At 35.3% G+C, this 26,736-nt stretch overlaps 2 protein-coding genes across 6 annotated transcripts in view; one reads left to right on the top strand and one right to left on the bottom strand.

Moving 5' to 3' along the window:
• Positions 1-19,915, top strand: part of ZDHHC15 (zDHHC palmitoyltransferase 15) — a 156,148-nt gene extending 136,233 nt beyond the window's left edge. For 3 of the 5 annotated variants that reach the window (XR_012374799.1, XR_012374800.1, XR_012374796.1), the window contains 3 exons: positions 6,667-6,741; positions 13,405-18,168; positions 19,797-19,915. Coding sequence is in view for 1 of the 5 variants with exons in the window: in XM_025883901.2 (XP_025739686.1) it covers positions 6,667-6,713 (47 nt within the window). In the remaining 4 variants the exon portion in view is untranslated. Of the gene's footprint in view, positions 1-6,666; positions 6,742-13,404; positions 19,137-19,241; positions 19,346-19,796 lie in introns of those variants that run through there. The other 2 variants (XR_012374798.1, XM_025883901.2) reach the window with 2 other exon arrangements.
• Positions 1-26,736, bottom strand: part of UPRT (uracil phosphoribosyltransferase homolog) — a 107,089-nt gene that overhangs the window by 13,900 nt on the left and 66,453 nt on the right. The gene's annotated exons all lie outside the window — the stretch shown is intronic.

The raw sequence follows: 26,736 nt of genomic DNA, 5'->3' as shown, positions 1-26,736 counted from the left end.
ATTTCCCTGATGATCAGTGATATTGACCATCTTTTTATGTGTCGATTGGCCAACTGGATGTCTTCATGATTGAACAGTATCTATCAATATCTTCAAGATAGAAAAATATCTGCTCATACCTTCTGCCCATTTTTAACTTGATTCTTTGTTTCTGGGTATTGTATTTTATAAGTTCTTTGTATATTTTGAATATTAATCCTTTATCAGATATGTCATTTTGCAAATATCTTCTCCCATTCCATAAGTTGCCTTTTAGTTTTGTTCACTGTTGCCTTCATTGTGCAGAAGCTTATTTTGATGAAGTCCCAATAGGTTTTTTTGTTTGTTTGTTTGTTTTCTTTCATTTCCCTTGCCTCAGGAGACATATCCAGAAAGAAGTTGCTACAGCCAATGTCAAAGAGGATACTGCCTGTATTCTCTTCTAGGATTTTTACAGTTTCAGATCTCATATTTAGGCCTTTAATCCATTTTGAATTTATTTTTATGTTTGGTGTAAAAAAGTGGTCCAATTTCATTCTTTTGTATGTCGCTGTCCAGTTTTCCCAACATCATTTGTTGAAACACTGTCTTTTTTCCATTGGATATTCTTTCATGCTGTGTCAGAGATTAATTGACCATATAGTTGTGGGCTCATTTCTGGGTTTTCTCTTCTGTTCCATTGATCTATGTGTCTATTTTGTGTCAGTACCATACTGTTTGGATCACTACAGCTTTGTAATATAACTTGAAGTGCAGAATTGTGATACCTCCAGCTTTGCTTTTCTTTTTAGATTTCTGTGGCTATTCAGGGTCTTTGTGGTTCCATACAAATTTTACAATTGTTTGTTCTAGCTCTATGAAAAATGCTGGTGGCATTGTGATAAGGATTGCATTAAATGCATAGATTGATTTGGGTAGTATAGACATTTTAAGAATATTTGTTCTTCCAATCCATGAGCATGGGATGTCTATTTCTTTGTGTCATCTTCAATTTCTTTCAAAGGTATTTTCTAGTTATCAGAGTGCAGGTCTTTCACCTCTTTGGTTAGGTTCATTCCTAGGTATCCTATGGGTTTGGCTGCAGTTGTAAATGGGATTGATTCCTTGTTTTCTCTTTCTGCTGCTTCATTATTGGTGTATGGAAATGCAATATATTTCTGTATGTTGATTTTGTATCCTGTGACTTTACTAAATTTGTGTATCAGTTCTAGCAGGTTTTTCTTTTTTTTTTGGTAGAGTCTTTCAGGTTTTCTATACAAAGTATTATATCATCTGTAAATAGTGAATATTTTACTTCTTCCTTGCTGATTTGGATGCCTTTTATTTCTTTTTGTTGTCGATTGCTGTGGCTTGGACTTCCAGTACTATGTTAAATTACAGAGGTGAGAGTGGACATCCCTGTCTTGTTCCCTTCCACAGAAGTAAAGCTCTGTTTTTCCGCCTTGAGTATGATGTTAACTGTGGGTTTTTCAATATATGGCCTTTATTATGTTGAGGTGTGTTCCCTCTAAACCTACTTTGTTGAGGCTTGTTATCATGAATGGATGTTGAACTTTGTCAAATGCATTTTATGCATCTATTCAAATGATCATATGATTCTTATCCTTTCATTTATTGTGGTGCATCACATTGATTGATTTGCAAATATCGAACCATCCTTGCAACCCAGGAGTAAATCCAAATTGATAATTGTAAATTATTTTTTTAAAGTATTGTTGGGTTTGGTTTACTAGTATTTTATTGACAATTTTTGCCTCCATGTTCATCAGGGATATTGGCCTGTAGTTCTTTTTTTCAGTGGTTTCTCCCTCTGGTTTTGGTATCAGGGTAATGCTGGCCTCATAGAATGAGTTTGGAAGTTTTCCTCCCATTTCTTTTTTTTTTTTTTTCTTAGTTTGAGAAGAATAGGTATTAACTCTTCTTTAAATGTTTGCTAGAATTCCCCTGGGAAGCCATCTGGCCCTGGACTTTTGTTTGTTGGGAGATTTTTTTTTTATTACTGATTCAATTTCTTTACTCTTTATTGGTGTGTTCAAGTTTTCTATTTCTTCCTGTTTCAGTTTTGGTAATTTATATGTTTCTAGGAATTTATCCATTTCTTCCAGATTGCCCAGTTTGTTGGCATAATTTTTTCATAATATTCTCATAATTATTTGGATTTCTGTGGTGCTGGTTGTTTCTTGTCCTCTCTCATTTGTGATTTTATTTATTTGGGTCCTTTCTCTTTTATTTGGTAAGTCGGAGAGGGTTGTCAATTTTATTAATGTTTTCAAAGAACTACCTCCTAGTTTCATTGATCTGTTCTATTATTTTCTTAGTTTCTATATCATTTATTAGTGCTCTAATCTTTGTTATTTCCTTCCTTCTGCTGGCTTTAGGCTTCATTTGTTGTTCTTTCTCTAGCTCCTTTAGGTGTAAGGTTAGGTTGTTGATTTGAGATTTTTCTTGCTTCTTGAATTAGGCCTTTATTGGTATACACATCCCTCTTGCAATTGCTTGTGATCACCTCTCAAAGGTTTTGGACTGTCATGTTTTCATTTTCATTTGTTTCCATGTATTTTTTAATTTCCTCTTTAATTTCCACATTGACCCATTCATTGTTTAGTAGCATGTTGTTTAACCTCCATGTATTAGTGGTCTTTCCAAATTTTTTCTTGTGATTGACTTCTACTTTCATAGCATTGTGGTCAGTAAGATTGCATGCTTTCACTTCAATCTCTTTGTATTTTTTGAGGCCAGATTTGTGACCTAGTATGTTGTCTATGCTGGTGTGCCCATATGCACTTGAAAAGAATGTGTATGCTGTTGTTTTAGGATGGAATGTTGTGAATATATATGTTAAGTCCATCTGGTCCAGTGTGTCATTCAAAACCATTGTTTCCTGGTTTATTTTCTGTATAGATAATCTGTCCATTGATAGTGGGATGTTAAAGTCCCCTAATATTATTGTATTATTATCAATGAGTTTCTTTATGTTTGTTATTGACTATTTTATACATTTGGGTGCTCCCATGTTGGGTGCATAAATACATACAATTTTTGGATCTTCCTGTTGGATTGTCCCCTTTATGATTATAAAGGGCCCTTCTTCATCTTTTGTTACAGTCTTTGTTTTAAAGTCTAGTTTGTCTGGTGGCACCTGGGTGGCTCAGTCAGTTAAGCATCTGACTCTTGATTTCAGCTCAGGTCATGATTCACAGTCCTGAGGTCAAGCTCCACATCAGGTCTTTGCTCAGTGGAGAGTCTGCTTGGGATTCTCTCTCTCCTTCTCCCTCTGGCCCTTCCAACCCCCTCCCCACTCATGCTCTCTCTAAAATAAATATATAAACCTTGAAAAAAATAAAGTCTAGTTTGTGTGACATAAGTACTTCTCTCGAGGCACCTGGGTGGCTTAGTCAGTTAAGCATCTGACTCTTGATTTTGGCTTGGGTCATGATCTCAGGGTCATAAAATCTAGCCTTGTGTCAGACTCCATGCTCAGTGAGGAGTCTACTTGAGATTCTTTCCCTCTGTCCCTCCCCCACCTCTGTCTCTCTAAAATAAATAAATCTTTTTAAAAAGTATTTCTCTCCAGCTTTCTTTTGACATCCATTTGTGACATAAATTTTTCTCCATCTCCTCACTTTTAATCTGCAGGTGTCTTTAGGTCTAAAGTGAGTCTCTTGTAGCCAGCAAATAGATGAGTCTTGTTTTTTATCCATCTGACACCCTATGTGTTTTGATTGGAGTGTTTAATGCATTTGCATTCAGAGTAATTATTGATAGATATGTATTTAATGCCAGTTTATCACTTGTTTTATCATTGTCTAGAAATTTTCTCTGATCCTTATTTTTTTTAAAGATTTATTTATTTACTTTAGAGAGAGCATGGAGGGGAGGGACAGAGGAGGAATCTTAAGCAAACCCCGCTGAGCATGGAGCCCAACACAAGGCTCCATCTCACAACACTGAGATCACGACTTGAGCCAAAACTAAGAGTCAGATGCTCAACTTACTGCGCCACCCAGGCACCCCTCCTTTTTTGTCTTTGTCACTTTTGTTTTTTTTCTCTCCACTCAAAGAGTCCCCCTTAATATTTCTTGCAGGGCTGGTTTTGTGGTCATGAACTCCTTTAGTGTTTGTTCTTCTGGGAAACTCTTATCTCTCCTTCTATTCTGAATGATAGCCTTCCTGGATAGAGTATTCTTGGCTGCCAATTTCTCCCATTCAGCACTTTTAATATATCATGCCACTTTCTTGTCTCTTGCCAAGTTTCTGTTGAGCCATCCCCAGCTAGCCTTATGGGTTTTTCCCTTATAAGTTAAGGACTTCTTTTATCTTGTAGCTTTTAAGATTTTTTTCTTTATCACCATATTTTGCAAATGTAATTATGAAATGTCTTGGTGTTGGCCTGCTTTTGTTGATTTTGATGGGAATTTTGTGTGCCTTCTGGATCTGGATATCTGGTTCCTTCCCCAGGTTACATACATTATCAGCTATTATTTCTTCAAATAAATTTTCTGCCCCCTTTTCTCTCCCTTCTTCTTCTGGGACTCCTATAATATGAATGTTATTGTGTTTGATAAAGTCACTGAGTCCCCTAAGTCTATTCTTGTGTTGTATAATTCTTCTTTCTCTTTTGTTCACCTTCATTACTTTTCATTCTTTTGTCTTCCAGGTCACTGATTCATTCCTCTGCCTCTTGCAGCCTACTGTTCATTGCATCGAGCCTATTTCCAATCTTATTTATTGCATTCTTCTTTTCTGATTGATTGTTTTTTAACACTTTTATCTCTGTGGTAAGGGATTCCCTGATATCTTCCATTCTTTTCTCAAGCCTAGTGAGTATTCATATGATTGTTGCTTCAAATTTTCCATCAGGCATGTTACTTATATCTGTTTTGCTTACATCTCTAGCCATGGCCTTATCTTGTTCTTTCATTTAAGATTAATTCCTCCATCTTTGTGTTTTGTCTAAGTCTCTACCTTCATCTCTGTGTTAGAAAAGCCAGTTATATCTCCTACTCCTGAATGTAATGGCCTTAAGACAAAGGGGTCATATAGTGCCCAGGGCCCAGGCCTTCAGGGATTGTCTCTGATGTGTGCTTCGTGTACTCTGCTGTTGTGTTTAGGCTTCTCTGTCCTTCAGGCCAATCATCTGCAGAGGCTCTCCTTACCTCCAGTGGGCAGTGTTTGGTTCCTGTCCTGAATGAGGTGAGTTTTAACTAGGTGTGCTCTGGTCTTCTTGAGAAATGAGGTCTGACACCACCTCCACCAGAACTGAGACCCTGAAGAACTCTCTGGTTGGGAGACATGGTCTGGGCAGGGGTTTGTGCTGGTCTTCTTGGGGAGGGGCTCACCGCACTGGGACTGAGGCAAGTATGACTGAGAAGGGCAGTCCTACCAGTGTGCAGGGGTGTGGTGCTTGGTGTAAGCAAGTTAGACAGCCAATGTTGGCACTGCTGTGTTTCCCGCAGGTGGCTCTGTATTAATGCTGATGGGCAGGGAAGGAAAATGGTACAGGCCAGCTCCTTTGTCCTGGAGAGGCATCTCTGTGGATGTTGGCTCTCAGGGAGGTGCTCTGAGAAGAGTGAATAATCTCCCTTCTATGTGCCCCAGGTGTTCTTCAGATCATTTTTTCCACACCCTCTGCCCCTGCATTGTTTGCCTGCCTTCTCTGTAGGAGCAGCAAAGTGCCCTCCAGGCTCTGTCCCAGCCAAGCTTGCTGACCTTTAAAACTCAAGGCTTTAAACGCTGCTGTTTGTAAGAACTCATGAAATTCAGCTCCTCCCCTTTTCCAAGCCAGTGGCTTTGGGGAAACATTCTTGTACATTCCCCCATGTGCTTCTCTCTCTCTTGCCCTTCTCCATGACCATGGCTCCCTCCCCTCTGCAGCACCTGTGATCTGTTTCCCCCCAAACCTTGTCTCCCCACTTCCTACCTTTTTCAATGTGACCTCTTCTCTCCCTTTAGTTGTGGAGTTTGTTCTGTCAGTCTTCAGTTCTACTTCTGGGCTATTTAGAATGGTTAGTTATCTCATTGTGTTCATGGAACAAGACTTGCCTAGGGTCCCCCTATTCCACCGCCACTTTCCTTTCCCCCAGCAACTATTTTTTAAATCTCAAACTGCCAAGTACATTATTATGCAAAGAGTATAAAGAAAGTGATTATCTGTACATTAAGGAAGCTGATTCAGAGTATACTTTACTTCCCCAAAATGCTCAGATTGGAAACAAAAACATTTGTGCCATAAATGATGTTGCCTGTTAATTCCAAAGCCTCTTACATTCTAGATCCCTCATTCCTTTTTGAAACACAGCAACACCAAAGTACTTTAATAGCTATTTCAATTATGTCCAATCAAAAAGCATGAGATAGGGTAATTTTGTGAGTAGCAAGACCCAAAGCATCCCATCAAAGCCAGATGATGTTGAGTTGTCATCACAGCTATCTAATACCTGCCAGTATTAAAGATCAGATATGCTTATAAATAAAATAATCTTATTTTATAGTACATCAACCTGACTACTCTTGGAATGTGAATATCTCAACTGATTACAAATGCTTTGGTATAGCACACCAGTCTTTAGAGATCTGCAGATATCTGCTGTCTACAGGGATTGAACAAAAAGGAAATATACCAGTGAATGAATACCCACCCATACAAGAGAAAGGGTCATTTGATCACCTTCACTTTTCAACCTACAGATTATCCAGAAGCTTCATCATCTCTCACCGTGGAAACAGAAACATAGCAGTTTACACATTTCCTGCATCTCTCAGGTCAGTATTCTGAGGGAGGCACCTAGAGTGCTAAGAGGCAGTCTTGGAAGCAGACTCAAAAAGAAGTAAGTTCTTGCTCTGGTGAACAAGATGTTAAATTCTTCACCCTCATATTATTCACATAAGCAGAAATTCTATATTTAATTTATAAACTTGACTAATAGCCCTTATAATGTGTTTCCCTTTCTGTAGACCTTACATAGAATTCATGTACATAACACTCCATCTCCCAAAAATTTTTAAATTAAATTCCCATTTATTTACAACTTAATATTAACAAACGCTAACATATTTTTAAATTTTGCTTCAAATTTTTATAGGTAAAGATATTTTGCCCTAATTTTTACACAAAAAGCACTGATTCTAAACATTTCCTTCAAAATGAAAAAACAAACTTGTAGAAACATTTGCAAAATACATAATACACAAAATTTAACATCCTTAATTTACAAAAATCTTGCAAATCAGAAAGGAAAAAATACAACCATTAGAAAATGGGCAATCAACAAATGAAAGTTAAAATGAAAAATAAACATATAAATTATTCAACTTCATTAGAAAGAAATGCAAATAAAATAACCCAAAATATCAATTTATGTCTACTAAAGCAACCAATTTTTATAAATTATAGTACTTAGTATTGATAAGGACACGTTGAAACAGGTATCTTATATACTGCTGATGTAAGTTTAAATTTATACATCATTTTTATGGCAATTTAATAACATAAAAACCATAAAATGTTCATACAATTTTATTTGATAATCAAATTTTAGGAATGTATTTTAATGATATAATCAGAGATCTGCACAACTATTCATTATCAACTTACCATAATACCAGAAAAGTAGAAACAAAACTAAATATCTAACAATAGAGGAATGGTAAAATAAATTACTCCATTATTATGATGAAATAGTTTGCACCATTAAAAGTAACTACTTTGAAGAATAATTAATAGTTATGTTAAAAAGCTGTATGAATGCAGTTTAATTTTAAAAGTACATTTTTATCAGCTTTCTTGTGATATAATTCACAATGCCATATGATTTGACCACTTAAAATGTACAATTCAGTGGTTTTTAGGATAGTCACAGAGTTGCGCAACCATCATCACAATTAATTTAGAATATTTAGAAACTCCATACTCTTAAGCAGTCACTCCTCATTCCTCCATTCCCACTTCTTGGTAACCACTAATCTACCTCTCTGTCTCTATAGATTTGTCTATTATGGACATTCCACATAATTCATGATCCCATGGAATTATATATGTGGCCTTTGATGAGAAAATATTTGCAAATCAAATATCCAATAAGAGACTTATATGCAGAATAATAAACTTTTACAATTCTATAATTAAAAAGCCAATTTTTAAAAAAATGACAAAGGATTTGAATAGATAATTCTCCATGTGTAAATGATTGATAAGCACGTGAAAAGATGCTTAACATTATTAGCCATTAGAAGAACGCAAATCAAAACCACAAGATACCATTTAGGTGGTATCTTTTGGATCCACTAGGATCCAAAAGACAGATGATAATAAGTGTTGACAATGATATGGAAAAATCAGAAACCTCATACATTGCTGATTGGAGTGTAAAATGGTTCAGTGACTTTGGAAAACAGTTTGATAGTCTTTCAAAATGTTAAACATAGAAATACTGTATGACCCAGAAATTCCAGTCCTTGTATATAATGGAAAAAAATGAAAACATATGTCTACACAAAAACTTCTACATGAATGTTCACAGCAGCATTATTCATAATGGCCAAAATGTGGAAACAACCCTAACATGTATCTGCTGATAAATAGATAAATAAAATGTGGCATATCCATACAATGGAATACTATTTGGCAACCCAAGGAATACATGTTCCAACATGGATGAACCTTGCATTATAAAATTACATTTTAAATTTTAATTTAAAACTTTTAAGTATTAAAATATATTTATATGTAGAAAAACACTGAAAAGAAATATAATAAAAACATAAGTAAGAATTAAATTTTTACATGGTTACTCCCTTCTCTATCTAACTGACTGGAGAAAGCCTTCAACTTCTCTCTTGCCAATATATTTTTTGAAGTATAATTAAAGTACAGTGTTATATTACAATATGGTTCAATTGTATACATTACTCAATGCTCATCAAGATAAGTCGTACCCTTGTACTCTTTATGTATTTCACCTCTCCCCCACAACCTTCCCTCTGGCAACCTCTTGTTGGTTCTCTGTATTTAAGAGTAGGGGTTTTTTTTGTTCATCTTTTTCTTTGTTCATCTGTTTTGTTTCTTAAATTCCATATATGAGTGAAATCGTATGGTATTTGTCTTTCTCTGACTGACTTATTTCACTTAGCATCATACATTCTAGGTCTATCCATGTTGTTGCAAGTGGCATTTCTTGCCAATACTTATATTGCCCTAACTCCATTGCCTCAGCCAGAAAAAAAATTCCAGATTCAGTCCATCTGCCTTCTCCATTCCTATACTCAGGCTGCTGAGAACTACTACAAAAATAACACAACTGATTATAAATACTGGTTGGAACTTTTTACAAAAAAACACAACTGAGATTACACATTTGTGATCTCTGGCCTAAACTGGCTTGAAATATCTTCACTACTTACCTCCTTACCAGTGTTCTTTCCTCTATTAACCACAACTTCATACAGTTTCTCATATCACTCCTATCCGTTATCATAATGAAAGTCCTGACACATGCAGTAGTGCTAGAAAAAGATATAAAGGCACTCTGGTAAAGAAAAAAACTATCCTGATTTGCAGATGACATGATTGTCTACATAGACAATTCAAAGAATCTACAAAAACTCTTAGAACTAATGAGTTTAGCTAGTTCACAACACATAAGATCAATACACACAAACATCTGTTGTGTTTCCATACACCAGCAATGCACAATTTGGAAAGCAAAATTAAAAAACACAGTACTACCTATAATAACTCCCGCAATTAAATAGCCAGATATAAACCTAACAAATCATATATAAGATCTGTATACTGAAACCTACAGAACACTATGAAAAAGACCAAAGAAGCCCTAAATAAATAAACAAACTATGTTCATGAGTCAGAAGACTCAATAGAGTTAGGATTTCAGTGTTCCCCAGATTGGTAGACAGTTTTAATGCAATCCCAATTAAAATTGTAGCAGGATTTTTGTAGATATAGACAAGCTGATTCTAAAATTTATATGGAAAAGCGAGGGAACTACAGTAGCCAAAAAAAATCTTAAAAAGAAAATTAAAGTCAGAACACAAAATCTGTCCAATTTTAAGACATACTATAATTCCACAGTAGTCAAGACAGTGTGTTATTGGCAAAAGGATAGACCCATAAACCAGTGGAACAGAATAAAAAGTAAAATACAGAAATAGACCCACATAAAGATGGTCTGTTGATTTTTACACAAAGATGTAATGGTAATTCACTGGAGAAAATACAGTCTTTTCAACAAAGGGTGCTAGAACAACTGGACATCACTGCAACATGTGCACTTCACAACATAAAAAAATGAATTCAAAATGGATCATATACCTATATGTAAAATATAAGACTATAAAACTCTTAAAATGTAGGAGAAAACCTTTGTCACTTTGACTTAGGCAAAGTTCTTAGATATGACATCAAAAGTAAAATACATAAAAGGAAAAATTTACAGTTTAGACTTGAACAAAATTTAAAATGTTTTCTCAAAAGAATGCTGTTAGGAAAACAAAAAGACAAGCCACTGATGGGGAGAAAATATTTACAAAATATGTATCTAATAAAGGACTTGTATCCAGACTATATGTAAAGTGCTCTAAAACCTCAGAAATAAGAAAAGAAACACCATAATAAAAAATGTGCAAAAGGTTTGAATGGACACTTCACCAAAAAAGTGGAAATAAGCACAAGAAAAGATGCACAACATCACTAGCCATTAGGAAAATGCAAATTAAAACCGCAAGGAGAATCCTTTACACTCATACTGGAATGGGTAAATTTAAAAAAAAATAGTGAAAATTCCAAGTGTTGAGAAGGATGAAGAATAATTGGAATTCTCCTACATTTCTGGTAGGAATGCACAATAGCTCAGGTACTCTGGAAAACTGTTTGGCAGTTTGTTATAAAGTTTCTTATAAAGTTAAATATACATTTACCATATGACACAGTAATCCCGTTCTTGAATATTTCCCCTAGAATAATGAAAACCAGTGTTCATACAAAATTAGTATATGAAGATAACAGCTGTATTCTATCTGAGATGGTGGTTACAAGATTATATGCATTTAAATTTAAAAATTAAACAATAAAGCAAAAATTTTTTAAAATTCTGTCATGCTTCTCTCAAACTTCCTACAATTTCTTTCCTTCCCCCCTATCATCAGGGAGGTCTTATTGAAATAATATCTTCCCAAACTTTGCTAGGTTTTTTCCTGACCATCACATTAATCTAGTCATTCCTTAGGAAATCTATCCATTCCTTGGCTAAAGAATGTGTGTATATATAATATATATGAAATATATAATTATATATAATATATAATTATGTGTGTATATGTATACACACAATATACATATTATATATACACATATATACATATATATACACACACACTCACACATACACACACACACACTGACAACTTACTAAATATGTTTCTCCAACCCAGGACTTTCCTGAACTCCAGACCTGAATAACCAAGTGCCTTTCAACTTCACCCATCCAAAAACCTATTTCCTGTTTTGTTCCCACTCCTTCATCTTCCACCCACATCCAATTAATCACCAAGGTGTGTTAATTGTGTTTCCTAAATATCTCTGGAAGCTGTGTACTTTTTTTTATACTGATGACCATGACCCCAGATCATGTGTCCCCTGTATTGCTGTAGTAGCCTCTTAACTGGTTTCCCTGCCTCCAATCCTGCCCCTCGTCCAATCCATTCTCCTTATGGCAACTAGAATGATGTTAAAAACTCAAATCTGTGTAATGACTTTCATCGGCCTCAGCATAGTCTGAACTCCTTAACATGGTTTATAGGTCCTTTCATGATCTGGCCCCTGCTCATGTCTCCAGTTTCATCTCCCATGATTCTCAACTCCGAAGCTTCCTCTCCACTAGTTTTATCCCTACACCCTATGGTTGACCCACACTCTACTGCTTTCAGTCCCTCAAACACACCCCTGCTGTTTTCCATGATTGGGACGCTTTCTCAGCAGCATCTCACCTCCTCCATTCCAGTCTCCTTCATCTGGCTGTATATTTTCCGGGTTTCAGCTTCCACATCATTTGCTCAGGGTACATCACTGACTGACCTACATAGCTGAGCTCTATGTCCCTTCTGGATGCTACCGTAATAACATGAGAACACTTTTATTCTGTGTTATAATACTTTATTTACTTGTCTGTCTCCCGCACTAAATTGTAAGCTCCTTGAGGGCAGGGACTATGTCTTGTTCACATTTTACTGCCAGTCCCTAAGACAGTGCCTGGCACATGGTAAGTATTCAATAAATATTTGTTGAATGAATGATGAGAAGGAGGGAGAATGAAAGACAGTCTCTGAGATTATAGGTCATTATTTTTCTTTATTCCTTTCTATATTTTTCAATTATTCTATGATGAATATGAATTGCTTTTATAATCAACACACTAGAATTAATTTTAAAGGTATATTAAACATAACAAAAAGGAGAAGAAAACGTGAAGAAAATTAAAATCACCTATAATTCCACCACCTAAAGATAACTCATGTTAACATTTTGTTGTATCCCTTCCAATATTTTCTATGAATATGTTTTTTAAACATTGAGATCATATTGTGTTCAGTTTTGAATTCTGTATTTTTTCTGAACGCCAATAGTAATTTCCCATTATATTAAGGTATTGTTGTTTATTTAATCAATTTCCTTCTTTCCAACATTAAGATTTTATTCAGTTTTTCACTATTATGAATAAGGCCATCAATAATGTCATTGGATATTAATCTTTTTTCTCATTTATAATTATTTTCTTAGAATAGAATCCTAGAAGCAAAATTACTGGTATGAACTTAATTTGAAAAACTCTTAAACTATATGGCTGAATTGTTTTCCAAAAAGCTTATACTAATAACAGCTACTTCAGTGCCTACTATATGCCAGATGTTGTTTCAGGTAGATTTTATTGTGCTTAGTTTACAGATGAAGAAACTAAGGTCCATTGATGTTATTTGTCCAGAGTCACAGAGATAACAAGTAGCAAAGCTTAGAATTCAAATTCACAATTACCCACTTTCAAAGCTCATGTTATTTTCTTGTGAATTTCAAAAATAAATGTTTTGTGCTATCAATTATATATTTACTTGAGAAAATGTGGAAAATACAAGTAGAATGTAAAGAAAATAAAAAAAATTACCTGTGAACTGATCACTTTGAACAATTTAGTATATTTCCTCAGTTTTTTGTTCCAGATACAATTTCTGGGTTAAAAATAATTATAACATTGTATATATAATTTTTCATCCTGCTCTTTTCACTTAGTATTTTTCAGTGCTGATACATACTCTTCATAAACATCGTTTTAATGGTTGCATATTATTGTCAATGGATGTTACTGTGTGGATATTTACAGTGGTTCAGCTCACCTGTGAATTTCTTTTTTTCATTCCCAGGACCCTCCATCTCCCATGAGGCTTACAGAGTTCAATGTTGGGAACCATTTTAATCTTCAAAATAAGTCACCATGGTGGATTGAAAGCTTCACAATTTAAAAGCATTCCATTAAATACTTGCTGTGCAGATAGATGTTTCAGGACTTTACAAGTTATTTAATTTACTAACTGAACTCATCAATCTGGTAGCAATTAATTCAAGCCAGTCTTCCTCTCTTTCTTCATTTTACCTCCCAATCTGTAAAAACCTAAATGTAACATATATACCTTTCCAGGGGCTCTTTTTATTCCTCTTCTCAGGTATAGAGGAATTCAAAAAACTTCCATGGAGTCTCTAACTCCCCTAGAAAGATTGTTAATTATATTTATAGGGTCTTTGTGGTATTAAGGGAAATCAGACTGCTGCTTGTGTGCCTGTGCATTTATAAGCATGCATATATGCAGCATATTTACACAAAATTCTGTTGTGGTGTTGTGAAAATCAAGGTTAAAAAAATCCAAGGTTTTTATTCAATCCTGCTTTTTCTCCCTAAATAGCAATTTAAATACTTGCTCGGCTGTCAACACCATCCCTATATCAGATATTTAAAAGTCAAGAGGCATAATCAACACACCATAATCGAGGTCCTCAAATTGGAAATTGAACAATACAAAGCCTGTTCTCTGTCATAAATGTGTGATGTTCCTGAAAGCACCACAACTAATAGAGAAGATCAGATCAGATTTCCACTTTATTAAACATTAAGTATTGGTGTTTTAAAGACTTTTAATGTCAGGTTGTAGTAAAATTCTCCACTTTTATTATTTTCTCTGCTACCTAGCTTTATTTTTACCTATATTAATTGTTCTTATGATGATAGAAAAACCATAACCCTAAGTTATGCACCATAGGTTTTGTTAAGGAGCTTAAGGGTCATTTTCAGGTTTAATTACAATACTGTTCATATGGTAAAGTTTCAAAGTTGAAATTGGCCTAAGGATTAGCACTCAAGCTATGTTTTCACAGCAGGGTTTAGTGTATAGATAATGATAACCTAATAGTAATATGCCAATACTTTCTTTTTCTTTTCTTCTTTCTAGCTTCAGTGGTAGTTCAGCCATTAAGACAGTTTACATTCATTTCCCCATTTATTTATAATCAGCCTTTCTTTTAGTCCTAGTGCCTGAATCAATGAGTATGAACACTAATGCTGAGTCTTTATAATAATAATACCTAAGAGCAGTGATGATTTTCATTTCTCAGCCACTGTCCTAGTGCCCAGCTGCCAGCAATAGAAGTCCCAACTCTTACAGAAATTATTGAGAGTTAGAGGCATCTTACAGATGTCAAGGAGTTGAACTCCTAGAAGGACATTAGGTTTACTAAGTCATCCCCCCTAAAACCTTTCTTAGTAAAAGAAAATTTGCCTACCACAAACTATTTGGTGTTCAGGTTCCAGTGGAGCTGAGAAAGTGAACAATTCAGCTACTTAAAAAACAAAAAACTTGTTTATTTGGATCCTCTAGGTGATTTGGGGCCAGGTGAGACTTTTAGCATAAATTAAATGGATTGTGCCAGCATTTCATTTGAGAAAATAACTAGACATGACAAAATCTATTAGGGCCAGGGACTTGTTCTTGCAGAGTTCAGATTACTAAGATGCTAAGAAGCAACATAGAAGACTATACACACCGGGTTTCACAAATGAAATCGTGTATGTTCAGCTGGGAAGATTTTTCCCCTTCCTCCCTCTCTCTCCAAAACACTCTCTTGTTTAGGTTTTTCTTGAAAGCTTATTTAGGAATTCACATGGTCTTATGATGGACAAACCTTGCCTTTTATTCATATAGTAAAGCACCTTTCTCTAAAAAATAGGGCCATTACTTAACTCCACAGCCAGTGGGCCTCAAAGAAATCTTTCCCTTTCTCATCTATCATTTTTTTGCCAAGGGTTTAGGCAGGGTAGCTTCTAACTATGATTCAAAGTCAGGAAGGAATCAATAAATTCTTTGATGCATAGAGTGTATCAGCACTTGGCACTGAAATAAATCAGGTTATAAAAGACAGTGTCAGAAAACTACAGGGAAGCACTGGAAGGATAAAGCCCAGGAGAGCTATAATGCAAAGCTGATTGTTTCATGTCTTACAGACTTACACCATCTTCAAAAGGCCAAATAAATCAGAGTTTCAAGTGGGGGCTTGGAGAAATAAACCCTATTCCTATCTCAGCACCTTTATTACACTAGTTTATAGACTCTGATAATACCCCTATCCATACATAATTCAGTACTGACTACTGTACATAAGCATCCTGCCCCAATTGATTGACTATTGATTGACAGAGAGGTTCATTTAATAATTAGTGTATCCTGATCTGGCTCCATTGCCTGTTTTCCTTGGAGCCCTGTCAAATAACCTCTGTGGGATCTCATTCCCCAATTTTTGGTACCCATATTCCCCTTTTGCAAAATAAAACACTCATTGTTAGGATCCTACAACTGAAAGGTGCTATGTAACTCCCTAGTGCTCTTATAAGTCTTTCATTGAAGGACTGGAGTGAAAACTTGAACCATAACAGTATTTCTAAGCAAACCAGTGTGCTCCATTCTTACTTCCATGCTCTCATTGCTGACTTGTTCTTGCAGAGTTCAGATTACTTTATTTAAGTTATTCAGTTCATTCCAACAATGTCCTTAGAATAGAAATCATTTTCCCCATGGTACATCTGGAAAAATTGAGGCAAAAAAAAAATGAAGTGGCTTTCAAAAGCACATAGCTGTCTGGAGCAGACCTCAGTTATCATGTCCAGTGCACTATTAGACTGACTTGGCTTCCCAGTACTGGAAATATTGGGGAACAACTTAGAATATTGAGATTAATTCAGGCAGGATCACATTTCAGAAAAGCTCCAATTCATCCAAAATCTAAAAGTATGCAATTAAACAACTCTTATTTTCTATGTGACATAAATGTAACATGTGTCTCTTTCCCACACGGGTCCCATGTAACACATCTATTTCACACTGTGTGACATCAGCCAGTGCCATTATCTCCTTTAGTACCCATAGAGCCCAATCTCAGGGCTGTCTTTGCCAGGGAAAAGAATGTGCTTCCCCATGTTTATGCCAAATTGCACAAAAGTGTTGTCATTGAGGTTAATGGAGATTAAGCACAATCCCAAGCAGGTATGTTTTAAGAATATTGAATGTACATTATTGTGACATGCACCTGAAATTTAACATGGCCCCAATTCATAGGATGTAACAGTCATGCAAAGCCTATCCCTTTTACTTCTCATCACACATATATATCTACATACATGTGTGCATACACATATGTACACTACACACTGCCCCCAAAGTAGGCCGTTTGGTCATCAGGAGCAAGTACTTTAAAGGAATAATTCTTTGTCCTCTTTTAGAAAAAGTCCAACACTCACTGCAAGTGAAGAACACTCCATTTATTCATTCTAAAACCTCTACTCCCAGAGTAGCTATGGTACCAGTTGGTGCAAAAGACAAGATTGTTAAACCCTTTCACAAGTCCGTGTTCACAAATGGAAAATTTATGCATTCCATCCAATCAGTAGGAAATGGCTTATGAGGTATGGCACATCTGCATTTCTTTAACTTTAGCTGTAAGGTACCATATTAAGTTGTAGTCTTTTGAATGCAGGGGTTATGTAATATAATAATGAACAGGTGGCTCCTAATAGCATGCAACCAACAGCTGTTTGTTTCCCCAGAAGGGCTAGGGCTGTGTCCTGCACAGTGTTTAAAACTATTAAATTTGTTCTTTGTAGCAGGCTGGTATGTGGCCATTAGCAGAATGAGTTAAAATGGACAATGAATGCAGTATATCAGGAAACAGATTTTTAGTAGGGAATGGCATTGAATGCGGAAAAAAAAAACCAATAAGGTAAGACACATTCAAGGAATAATTGCTGTCACCCTGCTGGCTAAATCAGCAGAGAGACACAGCAGGAAAGCTGGTACTTAGTCTTGGTAATATATGAAATGTATTGGAGAGCCAGAAAAAGAAGGCACTGGGGCCCTCAGCAGTTAAGCTGAACTTGCCAATTTGCTATAAATTTTTTTTTCCACCAATCTGCTCAAAGTTATTATATATGGTATTCTTAAAATCATGTGTCTTGCTACAGAAACACCCACAAATACTAATAAGCTTTATCTTCCTATGTCCTTTATTAAAAGTATATGCATAAAATTGTTGTTTCTTTTGTATATTATAGTTTTGTTAAACAATGTTGGCAAAGCTTAAAATTTCAGACCACTTTAATGGAAGTTTCTATACATCTGATTTCACAGGGTTATAGTAGAGTTTATTCACTCCCAGGTTGGTTGGTATGTGTGTTATGTGGACTCTTCTGTAACATACCTACTGAGCAGCCCCCATCCCTGTGCTCAGTATTTCTTATGTTCCTACATGGATATGAGTTGGGAAATTAGCAGCAATGGCTTTTAGGTAGAAAGCTGACTAGTCTAATGGCACTTGATTGTGTTTGGTCTCTGCTCAGCCTCACATTTTGCCTTTCCCTCTTTTGTTGTGGTAAGTAAAAAGAAAAAGAAAGAACTTATCTTATATGACTAAGGGTGATAAGAACTCTAGTTTATTTTTTTTCTTGCACTGAAGACTATGTTTATTATTCTCCAGATGCATGTCACCTGAAAAAAGAATACAGTGATCCTGAGAAAAGAACACAGTGGTACACTTGCTCCTAAATTATACATTACCATCAGAGAAATATTTGAAGAGACCCTCATTAAGTAAGTCCCAAGTAAAGTTTCCCTCAATAGGTGCACCATCTGCACAAAAAGACCTTTTCAGACAGAATGAAGAAAAGCCTCCCAGTTAGCCAAAAAGAAGGCATAAGTCATTGAAAATACAAAGCATTGAAAGTTGAAGTTTGGAATAGTCATTGCTGACCTCAACTAAATAATAATGGAGAACATGAATTACTTGGGAGAAGCCCAGCCCATAGAGGTAGGACTAACAAAAAAATAGAAAAAAAGTCTTTTATTCCAATTAAAATATAAAGTAAGTTATAAATATAATTATAAAATAGTACTTACTTTATCTTAGGTAAAGACCTCAAACATCTCAGCTGAAAATCCCATTTCATTTATTCCAAGGCATCAGCTACAAGCAGCTTAAATTTTCATCACAGTGTAAAAAAACTCAAATACTACAAACAAAAGACAACTAATTTCTTTCTAGATTAAAAAAAGGGGGCATAATGGAGGAGACATTTATACAAGAATTTTTTTAAGATTTTATTTATTTATTCATAAGAGACAGAGAGAGGCAGAGGGAGAAGCAAGCTCCCCACTGAGCAGGGAGCCTGATGCGGGACTCGATCCCAGGACTCTGGGATCGTGACCTGAGCCAAAGGCAGATACTTAACCATCTGAGCCACCCAGGGACCCCCTTTATACAAGAATCTTATTTGAATAGAGGTTACTAGGAAAAAAGCATAAATGAACAAAAGGAAATTTTATTGATATAAAGGATTTTGTAACCATATTGACAGAAATGTATTTATACAGAAATGTGTAAATATATTGACATGCATTTTCTTAATGTTATAAACAAACTTTTCAAATTTTCTCACCATATGCAGGAACATTAAATACTAAATTTCACTTTGAATATTAGAATATTCATTCTCACACAGTAGTTTAATGTTTCAGTATTTGGACTTCTAGCTTTATGGGGTGGAAAATTTATGATTGTAAAAAGCATAATTTAAGAAAATTTTTAAAAAGTAATTGAATATGTTTATGGTTTGGAAAGAAATTTTCCTCTAACCTTAACTGAAGTATTCAAATCAATTTTGCAGGTTAGGATATTATCAGACCGAGATCCTGACAGTGTTGGCACATTCTAAAATAAACCTGGTTGTGGTATAGATGAATGTCAATAAAAATAAAATGCAATTCGCTGTACAGGGAAGCAGAAGTTTTGCCTTTGGAACATTAAAGAATGTGGGTTACTAATTAGTCAAAAATTGTCATTATCTTAGCAATCCACTGTCATACCATACATAAATTACCCTAAACAATTAGAAAGCACTTATTAGAGTAATATGGTTCAGAAGGATGCAACAGAAATGCAAATCTTAAATTGCTTCTGAAACACAAGTGTCTGTGTGTGGCAAAACTACTAGACACTGAGGATTGAGGGCTCTGTGAGATGTAAAAAATAAAGGGGGAATACTAGGAGAAATAAGTGAAGATGAGATAGGAAACATTAATATTTAACCCCTTTCCTCTTGATTATCACTGCCCCTAAACTCTGAAGCCTTCCATTTTCTACCCACATGTTTTCAGTTTATTAAAATTGTAATTTAGTTGAGGGTAAAATTAATATACTTCTTCTATGTCTATCCTATTAGCTGACTGTTCCAGAGACAACTTCAGATTTGCATTTGTATCCCTGCCTCTGTCTGAATATCTTAACAGAACCACCTGGAACATCTATTTCTAAACATTATTTTAAAAATATATTCATTTGTCATGAATTTATCGAGTCTTCTACTTTTTATTCACCTGAAAGTTTTGTACAATCTAACAGCCAAAGTCATCAGAAACAACTTTGCCTTCATATGACTGTTTTCAAAGAATGCAGACCATAGAATCCTAGTTGAAGAATAAAACACTGCATTTTTATGAAGTATTTTTATTGTACCCAATCTAGCTTTTAAAACCACTTCTTCATTTTAATAATTCTTACTGCCATGAGATATCATCTGTTTTTAAATTATTTTTGAGTATAGTTGACATATAATGTTACATTAATTTTAGGTGTTCAGCGAAGTGATTCAACCTCTCCATATGTTATGCTCTGCTCACCACAAGTGTAGCTACCAACTGTTACCATACAACACTATTACAGTATCATTGACTATATTTTCTATGGCTGTGTCTTTTATGCCCATGACTTATTCATTCCATAACTAGAAGCCTGGTATCTCTCTCCCCTTCACCAATTTTGGATACCCCCATCCCACTTCACTCTGGTAACCATCAGTTTGTTCTCTATATTTATAGGTCTGATTCTGCTTTTTGTTTGTTCCTCATTTGTTTTGTTTCTTAGATTCTGCATATGAGTGAAATCATATGGTGTTTGTCCTTCCCAGTCTGAATTATGTCACTTAGCATAATAAGCTCTAGGTCCATCCATGTTGTCACAAATGGCAAACTCTTATGCCTTTTGTGGCTAAGTAATATTCCATTACATATATCCATTCCTTCTTTATCCATTAATCTATCATTGGATATGTAGGTTGCTTCCATATCCTGGCTATTGTAAATGCTCCTCCAATGAACAAGGATGCTTATGCATTTCCAAATTAGTGATTTAACTTTCTTTGGGTAAAAACCAATTAGTGAAATTATTGGATCAACATAGTATTTCGATTTTTAATTTTTTGAGGAACATCCATACTGTTTTCAACATTGGCTGCAGCAATTTACGTTTCCACCAATAGTGCCTGAGGGTTCCTTTTCTTCCACATCCTTGCCAACACTCATTACTTCTTGTGTTTTTTATTTTAGCCATTCTGACAGGTGTGAGGTGATATTTCATTGTGGTTTTGATTTGCATTTCCCTTATGATTAGTAATGTTGATCATATTTTCATGTGTCTGTTGGCCATCTGTATGTCTGCTTTGCAGAACTGAATGTCTATTCAGGTCCTCAGCCCATTTTTCAGTTGGACTGTTTATTTGTGTGTTGACTTGTATACATTCTATATATATACTGGACATAAACCCCTTATCAGATGCATAGGGATTTGCAAATATCTTCTCCCATTCATTACGTTGGCTTTTTGTTTTGTTGATGGTTTCCTTTGCTGTGGAAAAGCTTTTTATTTTGATGTAGCTCCAAAAGTTTAGTTTTGCTTTTATATCTCTTGTCTTAGGAGACATACCTAGAAAAATGATGCTATAGCCAATGTCAGAGAAATTACTGCCTGTGTTCTCTTCTGGGACTTTTATGGTATCAAGTCTCACATTGAGGTCTTTAATCCAGTTGAGTTTATTTTTGTGTGTAATGTTAGATAGTATTCCAGTTTTATTCTTTCACATGTAGCTGTCCAGTTTTCCCAACACCATTTATTGAAGACTGTTTTTCCCTATTGTGTATTTTTGCCTCCTTTGTCATAGATTAATTGACCATATAATCATGGGTTTATTTCTGACTCTTCTATTCCAATGATCTATGTGTCTATTTTTGTGCCAGTACCATACTGTTTTGATTACAGCTTTATAGTATATCTTGAAATCTGAATTGTTATACCTACAGCTTTGTTCTTTTTTTCTCAAGATTGCTTTGACTATTCAGGGTCTTTGTGGTTCCATACAAATTTTGGGATTATTTGTTCTAGTTATGTGAAAAATGTTGGTATTTTGATAAGGATTGCACTGAATCTATAGATTTCTTTAGGTAATATGGAAGTTTTAACAATATTTGTTTTCCCAATACTTGAGCATGGAATATCTTTCCATTTGCTCATGCCATCTTCAATTTTTTTCATCCATGTTTTATAGTTTTCCAAGTATAGGTTGTTCACCTCCTTGGTTAAGTTTATTCCTAAATATTTTATTCTTTTTGGTGCAATTGTAAATGCAATTGTTTTCTTCATTTCTCTGCTACTTTATTTTTAATGCTAGAAACACTACTGATTTCTGGGTACTGATATTGTATTCAGCAATTTTACTGAATTCATTTATTACTTCTAATGGTTTTCTCGGGAAGTATTTAGGGTTTTCAATGTATACTATCAGGTCATCTGCAAATAGTGACAGCTTAAAATCTTCCTTACCAGTATGGATGCCTCTTATTTCTTTTTCTTGTCTGATTGCTATGGCTAGGACTTCCAATATTATATTGAATAAAAGTGGCAAGAGTGGACAGCTTTGTTTTCTTGATTTTAGAGAAAAACTCTGTTTTTCATAATTGAGTATGTTAGCTGTGGGCTTTTCATATATGGCCTTTATTGTGTTGAGGTATGCTTCTTCTAAACCCACTTTGTTGAGTTTTTGTCGTGAACAGATATTGAATTTGTCAAATGCTTTGGGGGCATCAATTGAGATGGTCCTATGATTTTATCCATTTCATTGCTGTGGTGTATCACATTGATTGATTTGCAAATATTGAACCATCCTTGCATCCCTGGAATTAATACCACTTGATTTTGGTAAATGATCCTTTAATGTATCATTGAATGCAATTTTATATTTTGTTGAGGATTTTTGCATCTGTGTTTGTCAGGGATACTTGCCTGTAGTCTTTCTTATTGTGTTGTCATTGTCTGGTTTGGGTATCAGGGTAATGCTGGCCTTGTAAATTGTAGTTGGAAGCTTTTCTTCCTTTTCTATTTTTTTAAAATCGTTTGAGGAGGATAATTAGTAACTCTCCTTTAAGTGTTTAGTAGAATTTATTTGTGAACCCATCTGGTCCTGGACTTTTATTTTTTTGGTAGTTTTTTGACTACTGATTCAATTTTGTTACTAGTAATTGGTCTATTAGATTTTCTATTTATTCCTGATTCACTTTTGGAAGATTGTATGTTTATAGGAATTTATTCTTTTTTTTCTAGTTTTTCCAATTTGTTGCCATTTAATTTTTCATAGTATTCTCTGACAATCCTTTGTAGTTCTGTGATGTCAGTTGTTACTTTTCCTTTTATTTCTGATTTTATTTATTTGGCTCCTTTCTCTTTTTTCTTGATGAGTCTGGCTATGGGTAATTTTGTTTATCTTTACAAAGAACCAGCTCTTGGTTTCAGTGATATGTTTCTTTTATTTTAGTCTCTATGGCATTTATTTCTCCTCCAACCTTTATTATTTCCTTATTTTGACTCACCTTGGGCTTTGTTTGCTCTTCTTTTTCTAGTCCCTTTAAGTGTAAGGTTAGATTGTTTATTTGGGCTTTTTCTTGTTTTATGAGGTAAGCCTATATTGCTTTATATTTCCTTCTTAGAGCTCCTTTCACTGCATCCTAAAATATTAGTCCACTTTGTTTACATTTTTGTCTTTATGTGTTTTTTAATTTTTTATTTAAATTCAATTTAGTTAACATATAGTGTATTATTAGTTTCAGGGGGTAGAATTTAGTGATTAATCAGTTGCATATAACACCCAGTGCTCATTCCATCAAGTGCCCTCCTTTATGCCCATTACCCAGTTACCCCACCGCCAACCCATATCCTCTCCAGCAACCATCAGTTTCTTTCCTGCAGTTAAGAGTCTCTTATGGTTTGCCTCCCTCTTTGTTTTTATCTTATTTATTTTTCCTTCCCTTCCCCTATGTTAATCTGTTTTGTTTCCTAAATTCCACATTTTGATTTCTTCTTGATTTCTTCATTGATCCATTTGTTGTTCAGTACCATGTTTTTTAGCTTCCACATATTTGTGTTTTCTCCAGTTGTTTTTTTCTTGTGATTTATTTCTAGTTTCATACTGTTGTGTCCAGAAAAGATGCATGGTATAATTTTAACCTTACATTTTTTTAGTTTGTTTTGTAGCCAAACATGTGATCTCTGTTTTCTTACTGATTTTTTGCCTGGATAATTTATCTATCTATCTATCTATCTATCTATCATCTATCTATCATCTATCTATCTATCTATCATCATCTATCTATTGATATAAGCGTATTAATGTCCCCTATTATTATTGCATTACCATCAATTTCTCTCTTTATGTCCATTAATGTTTACGTATTTAGGTGCCCCTATGTTGGGTGCATAGATATTTATAATTGTTATATCCTATTGTAGGATTGATCCCTTTATCACTACATAATACCTTTCTTTGTCTCTTATTACTGTCTTTGTTTTAAACTCTGTTTCCTCTGATGTAATTACTGCTACCCCACCTTTTTTTTCTCTTTCATTTCCTTGTTAAATGTTTTTTCACCCCTTCACTTTCAGTCTGTAAGTGTCTTTAGGTCTGAGGTGTGTTTCTTCTATCTGTAACATTTGACATTTTAACTATTATGTGTCATGGTATGGCCCTCCTTGGTTCATCTTGTTTGGAACTCTGTGATTCTTAAACCTGGATATATATTTCCTTCCCTGGATTAGAGATACTTTCTCCTATTATTTCTTCAAAGAAGTTTTCTGCCCCTTTCTCTCTTCTTGTCCTGAGACTCCTATAATGTGAATGTTTGTTTCCTTGATGTTATCCAAGATATCCCTTAACCCATTCTCATTTTAAAAAATTCTTTTATCTTTTTGTTGTTCACTACTCTGTCTTGCAGATCACTGATACATTCTTCTGCATCCAATCATCTGTTGATTCCCTCTAGTGTATTTCATTATTTCAGTTATTGTACTCAACTCTGATTGGCTCTTTTTCATATTTCTATATTTTTATCAAAGGTCTCACGAGTTCTTCCACTCTTCTTTACAACCAGGTGTGCATCATTAAGATCATTACTTTAAATTCTTTATCAGACATATTACTTATCTCCATTTCAATTAGTTTTTTTTTTTTTCCTGAGGTTTTGTCTTTTTCTTTCTTTTGGTGCATATTCCTCTAATTCCCCATTTTACTTCACTTTGTTTCTATGGATTAGGTGAAACAGGCACTTCATCTAACTTGAAGGAATGAGGTCTTGTGTATGGTCATTTTCCATGTAGACTGCATGTGTCTGATGAATTTTGCTGGCTGGCTGAAACTGTGGCTGGAATGGGCTGGATGTCTAGAGATCTTCATACAGTTGGCATCCTGGCCAAATAACTAAAGCTGATGTTGGTACAGGCCAGGGGGTCCCAGGGTTCTAAGTGCTGAAGGCACCCTAGCAGGAGAGGTGAAGCTAAAATAGGTGCACTCCAGGGGATCGTGGGTCACTCTGTGCAATGGGCACCCAGTCAGGCCAACTAAGGCTGAAGTGGATGCCGGCCAGGTTGTCCCAGGTTTCTATACCTGGCATGAAAGCAAAAGGTGAAATGGGTACAATCTCGGGTGCCCCAAGGTTCTCTGCATAGGAAAGGGAGGTTCCCTAGGATCTCTGCTCAGTGGGTGCCCTGGCAGGATAGCTGCAGCTAAAGTGGATACAAGCAAGGTGGTTCCAAGGCCCTACACTAAGAGGGACACTTGGCAGGATAGCTGAGGCTGAATTGGGTGCAAACTGGGGTTTCCAAGACTTCCCACGTATAGGACGCTCTAAAGGGGCAACTGGACCTGAGGTGGGGCACAGGCCAGAAGGTCTTGGGGTGCTCTGTAGTGGGCACCCTTAAAGGACAGCCAAAGCTAAAATGGACATGCGCCACTGTGGTCTCTGGACTCCCCGTGTGAAATGTGTCCTGGCAGGACATATGAATCTGAATTGATTACATACTGTTCTTCTGGGGCTCTCCACAATGTGGGCAACATGGCAGTATAGCTGAAGGTGAATTGGATGTATGCTGGGTGTCACAGGGTGCTCAGCACATGGGTTGCCTGGGCTGCATTACTGGAGTTAAGCCTGATATGGGCAAGTGTGTTCTGGGGTGCTCATGCAGGCTGGCTACATCCTTGTTTATTTTCTGTTTAGATGATCTCACCATTGATTTAATTAGGGTGTTAAATTCCCCTACTATTATTGTATTATTATCAATTAGTTATTTTATTATTTTTAATTACTGTTTTATATATTTGGTGCTCCCAAGTTGGGCACGTAAATATTTACAATCTTTAGATCTTCTTGTTGGATAGAATCCTTTATTATGATATAGTGTCCTTCTGCATCTCTTGTTACAGACTGTTATAAAGTCTAGTTTGTCCAATATAAGTATTGCTATTCCAGCTTTCTTTTGATGACGATTTTAATGATAATGTTTCTCCATCCCCTCACTTTCAATCTGCATGTGTCTTTAGGTCTAAAGTGAGTCTCTTATAGGCAGCATATAGATGGGTCATTTTTGTATCCATTCTGACACCATATGTATTTTGATTGGAGTGTTTTAGGGCATTTACATTCAGAGTAATTATTGATAGATAAGTATTCGATGACATTTATTACTTGTTTTGTTGTTGTTTCTCAAGATATTCTCTGATCCTTTCTTATTTTTATCACTTTTTATCTTTCTTTTCCACTCAAAGAGTCCCCCCTTAAAATTTTTGCAAGGTTGGTCTAGTGGTCACAATGTCCTTTAGTTTTTGTTTGTCTGGGAAACTCTTTATCTCTCCTTCTATTCTGAATGATAGCCCTGCTGGATAGAATATTCTTGGCTGCAGACTTTTCCCCTTCAGCACTTTGAATATGCCATGCCACTCCCTTCTGGTTTGACACATTTCCATTGAGAAATCTGCAGCTAGCCTTATGGGTCTTCCCTTGGAAGCT

The sequence above is a fragment of the Callorhinus ursinus genome, unplaced genomic scaffold (assembly GCF_003265705.2).
Source record: "Callorhinus ursinus isolate GAN/ISIS: 27379988/994484 unplaced genomic scaffold, GSC_fseal_2.0 scaffold40, whole genome shotgun sequence".
NCBI classification, from domain to species: Eukaryota; Metazoa; Chordata; class Mammalia; order Carnivora; family Otariidae; genus Callorhinus; species Callorhinus ursinus.
Note: the sequence above shows the minus strand (reverse complement) of the source record. Positions and strands in the feature narration are given on the sequence as shown.